General features: G+C 47.4%; 1 protein-coding gene across 1 annotated transcript; it reads right to left on the bottom strand.

The window, feature by feature from the left end:
- Positions 1–275: 275 nt before the first annotated feature.
- On the bottom strand, positions 276–6,524 carry LOC112992676 (vertebrate ancient opsin-like). Its single transcript, XM_026115879.2, has 5 exons — positions 6,164–6,524; positions 4,199–4,409; positions 3,596–3,713; positions 1,590–1,829; positions 276–485 (listed from the first exon to the last, which is right to left on the bottom strand). The coding sequence occupies exons 1-5, from the start codon at positions 6,522–6,524 to the stop codon at positions 276–278; spliced, it is 1,140 nt and encodes a 379-aa protein (XP_025971664.2).
- Between the last annotated feature and the right edge of the window lie 5,740 nt (positions 6,525–12,264).

The raw sequence follows: 12,264 nt of genomic DNA, 5'->3' as shown, positions 1-12,264 counted from the left end.
AACCTCCATGCGGCTGAACTTGGATCAGCTGTGTGCTGAACGCTATTTATTTGCCACTAGGGCATCGAAGCCACAGGCCGCTTTGTGCTCTTGTCCAAGTGGCTAAGGAGCAGTCAGGGTGCAGGACTCGCCCGTGCTCTGACCACGGTACGCGCCAGCACGGCGACGCGGGCTCCTCCGGCGTCACTTCCAGGCGCTAGCGGGCTGGGACTGGGAAAAGGACGACAGTGGGCAGGACTCATGCGGTAGCACTGCGTTAGCGATCATATCCCCCTCTACACGGGACAGATCTTGCTTTCTGAAGCTGTATTCCTGTATTCGTCTCCAGCTTTCCTGCTGGAAGCGGCGGTGCCCGCTGCCGCGGCGGACGTCCCGCTGCCCCGCTTGTCCCGGGCCAGCGCTGCCCGCTCCGAAGGGGGGATCGCGCCGGGCTCTGCCGCCGCTGGGCTGCTGCAGCCGAACATCTGGATCAGACACTTCCTGAACTGGGAAGTGGGGACGAAGGAGATCAGTCAAAACACACGGGGAATTTTATAACGTCCCTGCGAGGCAGCCTGTGAAACCCTCCTGGAAATTCCCACGAGTCAGTTGGGAACATGCAGGAATAGCCCCATAAAACGGGTGGCCTGCACCACCACCATGAGGAGCTCCCAAACTGAGGAATAATAATGCTCTAAAAAGACCCAGGCTACTGGAAAGCCTTACTCAAAAGCCAAAAAAAAAAAAAAAAAAAAGGTTTTCCTCTTATGCTTATCACTAGCCACACCTAACAATTGCAGGACAGAATTGGCTTTCAGGTTAGCTGCTTATTTCTCCAGATTCATAACTTGCCTTCATACGCTAACACCCAAATATTCAAAAGTGGTTTATTTCTATCTTGTTCGTATCCAGGAGCAGGCTGAGACCGACACGCACCCGCCCTGCGCGGGGAGGCCGGGGCACGGCCCATGGGACGTGAGGTCAACGGCTGCTCTCTCTGCAAGACCGAATGAGTAAGTGTATTCATTGCTCTTCGTTCAGCATTTTTCCTCTTTCCATTTACACCCCTACGCTCTGCTTGATGCTGCCGCTCCTAGTAGCTGCATTTATCAGTCCCAGAGACGCGCAACGTCTCAACCCTCCCTGCGCACGCGACGGCCAATGCAGCATTTCCCTGACAACTCCAAACTACGGACACCTTCCTCCCCGCCTCAACACCCATCTACTGCCGACGCCTGCCTAAATAACTCTAGAAATGTAACGGGACAGTCTGGAAAATGGCGTTTTCATGCAGAAACCAGAAGAGATGTTCAGTAAGGGCTGATTTTCCTTGCTAATATCTGAACATAATGATTATTAGGATTCATATTTTAATAGTGCTCAGCAGCTTATGCTGCATCCCAGTAAGTAGCTATATGGTGATTTTTCAACTCTACATGCTGTGTATTGCAAGGCTACTTAACTATCGCGTAGTTAAGGTAGATAGATAATAATAATACTAGGCAGATAGAAATAATTAATTAAATCACAAGATAATAGAAATAGCTAATTAAATCGCAAGACAAATAGCAACATGAGCGTTAAAGACACATTTTGAGAGTGTGCAGTACCTGCTTGTTCATAAAGACGTAAATAATCGGATTATAAACCGTGGCTGTTTTGGAGAAGAAGGCCGGAACGGCCGCCAGCCGAGGGTCCAGCTCGACGGAGGGGCACGCGGCGACCAGGACGGAGAAGGCGGCGTACGGCGCCCAGCAGACGAGGAACGCGACGACCATCACCACCACCATCCTCGTCACCTGCCTCTCGGGCTTCCGGGCGGCTCCCAGCCCGCCGCGCGCGTCCGGCCCCTGGAAGGAAAAGGCAGAAGGGTCCCGCAGACCAGCAGCGGGGCGGTTCAGCAGAGCCGCACCGCCGTTCGCAGCAGCTACGGGCAGCTGGTGAATAAAAACGTTGTGTCTGAAAATGGAGAGGGATGGTTAAACCAGCAGTTAGTGATCCCGCACTGATTTCTATAGTTAGAGCTGAAGGCATTCCCCTTGCCCTGCACTCAGATAAGCTAACCTATTTATTACTTAATGATGGATAGAGGCATCCCCCCCCGGGGGGGAGGGTCAGAAGCCGCCTCTTTACCTGCATAGAAAGTTGTGCATCTTTTTTTTTTTTTTTTAATTAACAGATTGTTTGGCTGAATTTGCTCTTTAACATGAAGGGTTTTGTTGGTTTAACTATCAAAACGAAACAAATCACTGAACATCTGAAATGGTAGTGCCTGAAATGAATAAATACCTCATAATCCACTTACAGTAATATGGTTCTCTCATTAAATGTGCTTTGTGACTCCAAACTAAACCTTGAGGTTGAAAAAAATCTCGTAATAAACTCAGAATTCTGAAATAATGAGGATGGGAAATATGATCACGTCTGTGATAGAAGTGTGTGTGTGGGGGGGTGTCTCTGCAGGCAGCTATAGAAACCAATGGCAATGAAAATACCATTTTAAGAAGTAACAACAATAATAATAATGAACTGTGGTAGTACCCACAAGTTCTTAGGCATCAGCGAAGGCTTTTAGATGCTGAGCAAACGCAAAACTTCCCCTGCCAGAAAGGGAGCAGCTGTGGAAACCTCACCCGCCGTTTTGCTGCTTTATCTGAAGGGATGTTGGTGAGCAGGGCGCGTTAAGGGGCTGCTCGCAGGAGTGTGACCCGGCGCGCGTGGGACCAGAGACGCAGCCACCCACGCTACCAGGAGCTTTGATGTCTACCCAGGAGCAAAGACAGGCACGAAAAGGCTGATTGAAGTTCAGACGCCCGTGACAGGGCAGCCCGGGTCCCTGGGCGCGTGTTCAGCCTGGGAGTGCGAAACAGGATGCTTTTAAAACACCAGAAAATTGAAGCAATTTACTGGATTTATTACTGAAGCACTATGGCAATGCAGCACTGCAGCAAATAGAAATAACAATATTGTCCCAAATTAGTATAACAATTAGCTTATTAACCTGCTAAAAGTAGAGGATGTTCTCCTGTTCTAGTGCCATTTTCTTTTTTGCTTTTTGCAGATTCTGTTTTGTAGCAGGCCAGCATAATTATTAAATTCAAAAGCATTTCTTAAGTCTTTTGAATGGTCCTGAAGAAGCTAGTATTTTATCCACTGGACACCATTATGTTATTTGCAGGTGCTACCTTTTATTCTGCACGTAAGCATCACACAGCATTAGCCAGCCGTCCTAAAATTTACGAATGCCGTGATTTTAAGCTAGGTTAAATCTTAAGCAGCATCACTGAGCTGAACTACAGTTGTGAATAGACTAATACTGGCTCATTCAGTTTCTTTATTTGTGACACGGCCGTGTTCTTTCATTTCTTTGATGTTTGGCTAACAAGATGCACTGATAAATGGTCCAAACGGCAGAGTTTGAAAGATCATTCCTAACCGTATCACGAATTTCTGTGTGTGAGAATGATTACTTGACGAGGCAGAACAACTGGGTGCATTTGCTGCCTGGAAACATCAACTGCTTATGCCCGATCTCTCTAGAAAATAAAGCATGACCATTCCAAGCGCTTGCATACGTATGTCTTTTCAAAATTTATTAACAAATGCTTCTTCTTACCTTTCTTAGCTTCTGCATCAATTTTCCATAGGATACCAAAATCACCAGTAACGGCACTATAAAACAGGTGGTGAAGAATGTAATAATGTAGGTATGATCAGTATAAGCTCGAGAGTACCTGAATAAAACACAGAATACATTTTATACGTATTATTCATATGCGTTCTTATGGTTTCCTTGAAAGATTCATTTTGCTCTTCAAAGATATCACTAGTATTTTTTGTCAGCTGCTTTTAAACAACACAGGTGAGGGCTGACAGGCACCTGGCCAAAGCAAGGCCAACTCTGGGGTCAGAACAGGTTGCTCAGGATTTATCTGGTCTTATGAAAACCTGCTTCTTTGTCTTTGTTAAATTCCGACTAAAACACAGGGTGTGGGACAGTTATTTTCATTAGTGATGGAAGCTGCTCCTCTTATTATGACATTCTTTTCTTTAAACCTGCTCTTTTCTTGACAAATTTTCTTCAGCTCTGTTTCAACTTTCTCTACGTCTGTCCTTGCAGAAGTGTTTCATCTTTAAGCGCTGTCTTTAAACCCCTGCCCCGAGAATTTCTGAGTCGCCAATTTTATTCCTCTACCATTTGCTGCACGAACGGCCTTACCAGTTGGGCTCGCAAGTGGTCCCGATCTTGCTGGTGGTGTAGCTGCTCCAGCCCACGGTCGGCGGCACGGTCCAGGCCAAGGAGAAGCTCCACACGAAGGCGATGCCGAGGGCCGCGTGCTTCCCCCCGAGGCGCGCGTTGCCCCGCGGGCGGCAGATGACGACGTACCGCTCGAAGGCCAGGAGGGCGAGGGACCACAGGGCGACGATGCCTGCAGCGGAGGAAGCACGGCCAGCGGGAAAAGTCAGGCAGGTTTGCTGAAGAGCAAACTCCGTCCTGCACCAGGAGCCTTTTCCATCAGCCTAAGCTGTGACAGCATGTACGATTCATGTGCACTTCTTTCAACATTTTAAGAGCACAGACTTTCCGTACTTGCCTTGTTTGACACTCTACAGTACAGTAACTACAAAAGCAAGTAGCTAAGGGACCATTTAACTGATGATGACTTCTGCTTTCACTCAGTTCTACTCTGAGAAGCTGCAAATCATGCGTAGCTTGCAAATTATTAAATTAAGACATGTCTTGAAGATGCTAGCTGTGCAAGAAATGTTGTATTTCAAGCTCTGACCTACTGACAGCTGCCCACAACCTCAAGTTGCAAGTTTATTAGTCAGGTACTACCTAGCTGGTCACCAAAATGCTCGGAGAGCCTGATCTTTTCCATGGGACAGGCCCCACACGCAGGCACAAACCGATTAAGTGGCTTTGCCCCTCGCAGGTATCTCCTCTAGAGATGTAGCTAAACCAGGTGTAGCTAAACCAGCCTGAGAGCAGTGGTGGGACTGCTTTCCAGGCTAAGGATCAAGCTCAGAAATTCATTAAGATTGCTCCTAAAATCCCTCTAATGCCACGAGCTCCTGATCTAGGCATTTAGGGACGAGCTTTTGAAGGAGGAGCGGAAAGGGCAGTGCCCATATCTCCCGGCACAAGTGCACAGCTGAAACTGAAACTGCATTTATATGCCAATGACTCTGCCCTTTTTTTTGTCATCTCACACAAGATCTTTCTGGGGGGGAAGGGTAAGATCTGATGAATTAGTGTTCACAAAGTACTTCTGAGAATAAAAGTTTTACAGATGTGTTAAACAATACCATAGCAAGCACATGGGTGGTCACGAGATGGAGAGTGACTTCACCAATAAAGTTCTGAGGGGAAAAAATTAAACCTCCATCATTTAAGAAATGAATCCTCTGATGATCCATTAACAATATTCTGAAGTACTTAATAATTACCATCTTCACCACGATGCTTTGGAAACAGCACCAAGAAGCCCTGTGGGAGGCAGGAACAAATTTCTAGCTCGGAGCAAGTCACACTCATCTCCCATTGGGTCTAGGGAGGTGTATGAGCACAGGAGACTCTCTGGTGAAGACTATCTGTTCTTGAGCAGTCTTAACACGCCTCGTGCAGTCAGGAATTAAAGCCCAGAGACAGGATCGCGAGAGCCGCGGGTGTAAAGGGTTACCGCTACGGCTGCGTCCTCACCGCCACCGGCACGAGGTAACGTAAGGCGTTTGGCTGCCCTAACACTTTCCACGGTTTAAGAGCAGTCACTCGCTCTTTTGCTCTGTCTCACATTTCTACATATACGCCCACGCTGATACATAAACCTTGAAAGGAGTTACACATAGCGAAATTTTTTCTGACATTGTTTTGCCGCAAAAAAACTGTTAAAGGTATTCTGTTAGCAAGCTTTTCCTCATTATATTAAACACATGCAGTGACCAGCCTACACATAGGAAGCCACTGATGTATGACAGCAATAACAGTTTATGTTATCCGTATAACATGTTATAATGTTATCCAATACATGTTATGTGTAAACTCGGTACTGTGGGAGCTGCAGGGTCGCTGGTAGAATAATTTGCCTTTTGGGTCCAAGCACATACGTGATCTTGAAGGAAACTTCTCTAAGGCATCAGCTGCGGGAAGAGAACATGCAGGGACAAACAGAGCCAAACTTACCGAAGAAGGTGACAGCAAACCCTTCCAGCACGCAAGCCCAGCGCCCCATATAGAAGTAGCCTCTTAGGTTGGCCAAGAAGCTGATGGTGCCGCCGGTCAGGGAGACCAGGAGGTCGGCCACGGACAAGTTGACTATCACGTAGTTGAGGGGTTGTCTCAGCGTCTTGAACTTGGAGGTGACCAGGATGACGGCCAGGTTCTCGGCCAGCGACAGGGACGTCACCACCAGCATCACCGCCGCCAGCAGCCTGAAGTGCCAGGGCGGGACGGAGGCCAGGGGGTGGCGGAAGGGGTCCCAGGGGGCCGGGGCGGAGGGACCGGGCGGCCCCGACTCGTTCGCAGGCGCTGGGGATGCATCCATTTCTTCCTCTCGCGCTAGAGAAGGTGGTATCGTGTAATACTGGAGGTTACAAATAACGTTCAGGATTAAAAGGAGAAATTTGCTGATTGCAGTAGGAGCGTGAACAAACTCTCCATGCTTCTGCTTTGCGGTGACATCCCAGGAAACGGAGAGCTGATCAGAGGCAAGTTCAGTGCCGGCAGCGAAGGCGGGAGGAGGTGAGCGGCAGCTCCGAGGGACCGCAGCCTCCTGCCATCCTCCGGCTCCGCTGAGACCGGGTCTGCTGCAGCGAAACCCAGCTCGGTGGGCAGCAGGTTCCTCCTCCTGCGGCAGCTCAAACATCCCTCAGATGCCCCCGGTCTGCATGGAGAATCGAGGCGTTTGCTCAGATCCCGCCCCGTGAGACGGAGCGGTCCGGTCCGCGTGCGGGCGGCGAGGGGGGGTCATCTCTCCCGGGCTGCCCCAGGTCGCTGCGTGCAGGGAGACCCCGGAGCAGCGCGGCAGCGGCGAACGCGCAGCGAGACCCCGGTGTGAACCCCCTCCACGTCTGAGCCGCACCGACTTACAGCCCCAAAAAGACACTACCCGTTAAATCAGCTTTCAGTGTTACGCAGTGGAGCTTCAGTTAGTTTCTGTCGCAGACAGTACAGATGATATCCCTGACAAAGGCATAATAATTATTATAACCACACCTTTAATACTCAAAACTCAAAGATGCACCACTATCTTAAAATGGTAAATGCACAAAAAGAAACAAATCACTGCATTGTGACAACAAACAGCATGTAGATATGTGATTTGCTATTAATTTTCCTGTTTCTGAGAAAAACAACTGGCTCTGTCTGAACTCTTCAGTAATCACAAGCACATGGGGTTACCCCTGCTCGCTTGCCAAGCTAAGGCACCCCGTCATCTCTGCGCCCCGAAGAGACGCTCCCTGCGACGGGTATCGCAGTGCTCCCGTCTACGGGGTGGCCAGCGCTGCCCCACCGAGCACACGGGGCCCCCCGCGAACGCGGGAATCCTTTAGAGGTGCCTCCACCGAGGTAAATCTTGGGGATTTCAATTATTGATCAGAGCCCTGGAGTATTAGGCAAAGTCAAAAAAAAGCAAACCAGTTTCCAGCTTGCACGGTCTGTGTCTGTGTCCTGCAAAACACGAATGAACAACAGGGGCGAGCGAGAACGAGAGCGAGCGGCACTGCCTGGGTTTGTATTTGCTCTGGTCTGTGCAGGAGGCACCTCGTTAGCGTGGGTTAAAATCCTGTTGTAGACACGAATAGAATTAAAAGGCGTTCTGGATATACACATGGGAGAATTTCAGAATATTTCTAATGCAAAAAAGTTAACTCCTACTTATCATAACCAAAATAATGATGATATTTTAAAACTGTTTGTTAGTATATATGCAACTGAAATGGAAGAGAAAGCTTAAGCAGGTCAAATTCAGTAATAAAGCCATAAAATTATACTTTAACAGGAATATTAAAAAAAGAAGTCAGGCATCATAAATAAAAGAAAGACGGTATCACAGCAACGTTCAACTGCCAGCAGCAGATCTCTGTAAGGTGCGATTCCGCGTAGCTCCGTTGCCTGTAGACGACAGCAGAAGAGCCACACCACACGTTTGAGATCAATTTTGAAAACTGTGTCATTTGAAATGATGCATGATTTAAACTCTCCCGAGTGTCAGAATGAAACCGGAGCTCTGGTCTCGAGTTCCTCGGTCCTTCACTCGCTGCCCATCCCTCAGGCCGAGCGGCGCAGGGTCCCCGAGGTACCGCGTGGCGCAGGTCTCCGTGTGCGGTGGGGAGGCGGCATCCACGCTCCTCTGCGGGGCAAATCCACCGACTGTGCGCTGACACCTCTTCAAAGACTGGAAAAACTTGTTTCCCGTTATTTTGTTGCTGTTTTGTGCTTTCTCGTTGTTCAACTTGTTTGTATGAGTAATGACTTCTGTTTGCAGCTTAAATACCTTCTCTGTCTTCATTTTGTGCTTCCTCTATGTTTAAAATCCTTTAACACTCTCATATTGTCTTGGTTACCTGTTTTCTTGCCTCGTTTTGCTTCTTCAGCAGGCCAATTTTATGACTGAAAGTGATTCTCTGTGTCGTGCTCCTGTTACAAGTTATAGCAATTACACTACTTACAGCACAGAGGGCTGCTCATCTCCGCATTTGCTACTGTTCTTGCACTGCAGGCTATTTTTTTGTCCAAGCAATACATTATTTTTTGCAATTTTGTTGCAAGACATTTTGAAATCAATGCAAGTTCGATGTAGGAAGACAAAGCCTTGCCTTGTGACCGGGGAGAGAAGAGGAGCAGCTCGGGCTCCAGCACCTCCGTTTAGAGCAACGGCTGCTGCCCAGCATTGCAACACAAGACCTAGGTAGCAACCTGGATGTCGTGATGTCAGCTATCTTCTATTTGATCAACGCATTAACGCACAAATTCCTCCTCCTGGACTTCCGCACACAGAGCTTGTTGATGAACTCGGAGCACAGGCAAGCCGAGGAGTTCGTCGTGCCCCGTTCCCCTGAGCCGTGGCTGCTCCGCTGCGCGGCCAGAGCTCCGGACCGCTATGGAGCAGGGCCTCGGCCGCAGGCTGAGGAGGCACCGCACCGCCAGCGGGGCCAGGACGTGCGGCGGCAGCGCTTGCTCAGCACGTCTGCGGTAACGCCAGCTGCGAGACGAGATGGGGACGACGAGAACCGCGGCGAGATCAGAGCGGTGCCCGGAATCGCCTGTGGCAGCCGGCGAACTAGTCCCGCCTTCACCAGTGCCACGAGGCAGGGACGGGAGAGAGCTGCCAAGTCACTGGTGCTGCGGCTGCTGTCCTGGAATTACCTCACCCGGATGCCCCAGGGCACGCGAAAGCCTCCCACGATCCCCCTTCCCAGCAGCAGCGGCCTTCGCTCCTGAACGCGGCTGCGGAGGATCCGCTTAGTCCCCAGGAAGGATCTGGTTTAGTCGAGTGTCAGTCAGAACAGGCGGAGGGGCCTGCAATAGTACAGGCAGACTTTTGCCTGTTCTCACAACTGGTGCTACCTGGTCTTGTCCTGACCTGCGCCGGTATCGGACTCCTGACGTCCAGGTGGGCAGGACGACTGGACCAAAACATCATACAGCTCCCAAACACAACACTGCGCAGGGTTAATGCCGCGACCTTGCAATGGCAGGGAATTAAATCAGAATTAAACATAGGGTCTGGAGGTCTTCTGACCTGATTTTCCATCATCTTACAGACACGTGGAATAAGCATTTGCACTTTTTTTCCTGAAATAGCTTCCTTAAACTTTGAGCAGGTAAAAATAACTGCTCAGCTCAAATCATTGTTTGCCTGTCCCAGGGGCAAAGTGTTTCTGGGGGTTTAATAGAGCATTAAAAATGATTATATACAAGTCCATGTCTTAGGCAAATTTGGAAATACTGGATAGCAGTATTTTAAAGTTATTGCCAGAGGATTTGTAATTTAAATTTGTCTGAAAAAAACAAACAGGACAGCGATCTTCTGCAGTGTGTTGAATTTTTGCTGATGCCTAAAAGCTGCTCTAAATCGCCCCTTGACCACAAGTACCTGCAAATTGGTGGGCTTGAGCAGTATAGAGCTGGTATGACATTACAGAAGATTTTCTTTGCTCAAGGGATTGTATAGCTGTCATTATAATGTAGATTTATAGTGGTTTTGAATAGCTAGACCAGGAACCAAAAGATTGAGCCATGAAGATTCGAATAAATGGAAAGGTCCTCAAAATGGTAATATCTACTCAAAAACCTGCTTATCATAGTATCTTATTAAAGAAGATTTAAATCCTTCCATCTGAGATCTTCATAAAGTAAGAGCTCTAGGGAAATGGAATTTAAAAAATACCATTTAACACACAGGGCCACTTTCTGACAAATAGACTATATACACATATCACCTGTCCCTGGCTTTTTGCCCCTTTTTCCTGAACAAATATGATACCAAACTCAGCAAGAACAAAACACGACCTATAGGCTTCTACTATTTATGGAAAATTGCTATTGCATTTCTTTGAGGACAGCATTAGATTTTAGCCACTACACCAGGTCGTTACCACGCAGAAGGAATCAAAGTAACAGAAATGTTGTAAATTACTTCAACAGAAGAAATCATAGCATAGGAACGCTTGTCTGTAGTATATGTAGGATATCTATGTATGTGTATATTTAGTATATAGACCATATATATGATGAGAGGACTGAGTTGCTACTCACGTGCAGTACCATACAATTACAAAGACATTGTAAAGTACTTCCATACAACACAATTTCTAAAATTCTGGATGACCATGGGAAGACAGTTTGTCTAAATAAACAGTCTGAACATCCAAGAGCCAATGCAAAAGTCATCATCAATAAAGTGACTTTCATTTTTTTTTCCAATTAATCAGGTTGTGCCACCAAAACACTTGTTTCTAGGTGATCACTTTGCTTATTTTGTGCTTGTGTCTGTGCAGAGACTCCAAATGTCAGCAACTTTTTTTTTTAAAACTGATTTCCTCTTGCCTTTCTTCTTCAGCTGCATTTTAATTTTCTCACAACCGCTGAAAGACAGCACTTACACATTGGAAATCCTCTCAGAAAACACAAAACTATAATAATAGAAACATTTTGGCCTGCTCTTGGTCTTTTGAGTGACAGACAGGAATTATTTTGTTCTCCTGCTTATTAAAAGAACTTAAGTGGAGGTTTTGTTTGTAAAAGGATAAGAAATGTGTACAAAAGAGGTGTTCTTCACTGAACAAGGTATCAGCATAGTTACAGGAATTTTAATAACCAGCAATATATAACAAAGCTGGTAGCTAAACAAAACATTCTATTAACTATGAATAAGGATATAACTCAAATAAATTGCATATTGAGCATCAGGAAAGGAAATCATTTGTGAGCAAGCACTCAGGCTATATTTACTTAAGGCATTAACAATAACTTGCAGCTTGGGGCCTCCTCCGAGCAGGTAAGGCTGTTTAATTTACGATAGCACGACGCTTTGCAAAGCACGGTTAAGCCCAGGACCTCGGGCACCGTATAAAAGCAGTGGAGGCTTGGGGGGAGCGGAGCCCAACGGAGACCCTCCCCAGCAAGTCTCCTGCCCATCCCTGGGGCGGCAGCACTGGGGTCCTCCTGCGCCCGGGGAGCTGGAGCTGGTGCCACACTGGACAACTCACCCAAGAGCAACCGGAGCAAGACTCTGCAAAACTAACTAAATAAAACATGTCTCTTACAATCATCACAACCTTTATGCAACATGCAACTTTAAATTTAAACTGATTTTTATAACAAAGTCTAGTTTTTAATCACGCTTCGACTTCAAACAGCAGCAAGTCGCCAGGTGAGTTCTGCTCTCCTTGCAGCGGACAGCCAGCGCTTTCCCCAGTCTACGGCTGCAGAATCCCGGTAAAGACAAGACATTCATTTCATTTTGTTACTGCTTGTGCAAAGAAAACAATAGAAGATACGTGGTTTTAAATTCATTTTCATGAAGATTAACGTGAGCGCTACAGTCAGTTCTGCGTTACGCAGAGACCTGCCCGGCACGTCCCTGCGGGCTCAGAAACGTTCAGCTCACAAGTTCACTGGTCAGTCAGGTGTGCAATAGAAAAATATGCAAAAATCTCAGAAACAAACCAATAACTAAGTATCTTCCATTCACTCACTCAAGTTTAAATATTGAAAAGACCCAGTTATGGCCGAGTCCCTGTGAACTTCAGTCTGCTCCATTTGCCAAACTAGACAGA

This window comes from Dromaius novaehollandiae, chromosome 6, assembly GCF_036370855.1.
Source record: "Dromaius novaehollandiae isolate bDroNov1 chromosome 6, bDroNov1.hap1, whole genome shotgun sequence".
NCBI lineage: Eukaryota > Metazoa > Chordata > Aves > Casuariiformes > Dromaiidae > Dromaius > Dromaius novaehollandiae.
Note: the sequence above shows the minus strand (reverse complement) of the source record. Positions and strands in the feature narration are given on the sequence as shown.

Bases quoted from the DNA above. Each gene is read 5' to 3' on its own strand.
- LOC112992676 (XM_026115879.2), bottom strand. From the start codon at position 6,524: ATGGATGCATCCCCAGCGCCTGCGAACGAGTCGGGGCCGCCCGGTCCC. The intron at 4,410-6,163 runs GTAAGTTTGGCT...CCTCCGCTGCAG, and splicing joins GTTTGCTGTCACCTTCTTCG to GCATCGTCGCCCTGTGGTCC. The intron at 3,714-4,198 runs GTAAGGCCGTTC...TGTTTTATTCAG, and splicing joins ACCACTTGCGAGCCCAACTG to GTACTCTCGAGCTTATACTG.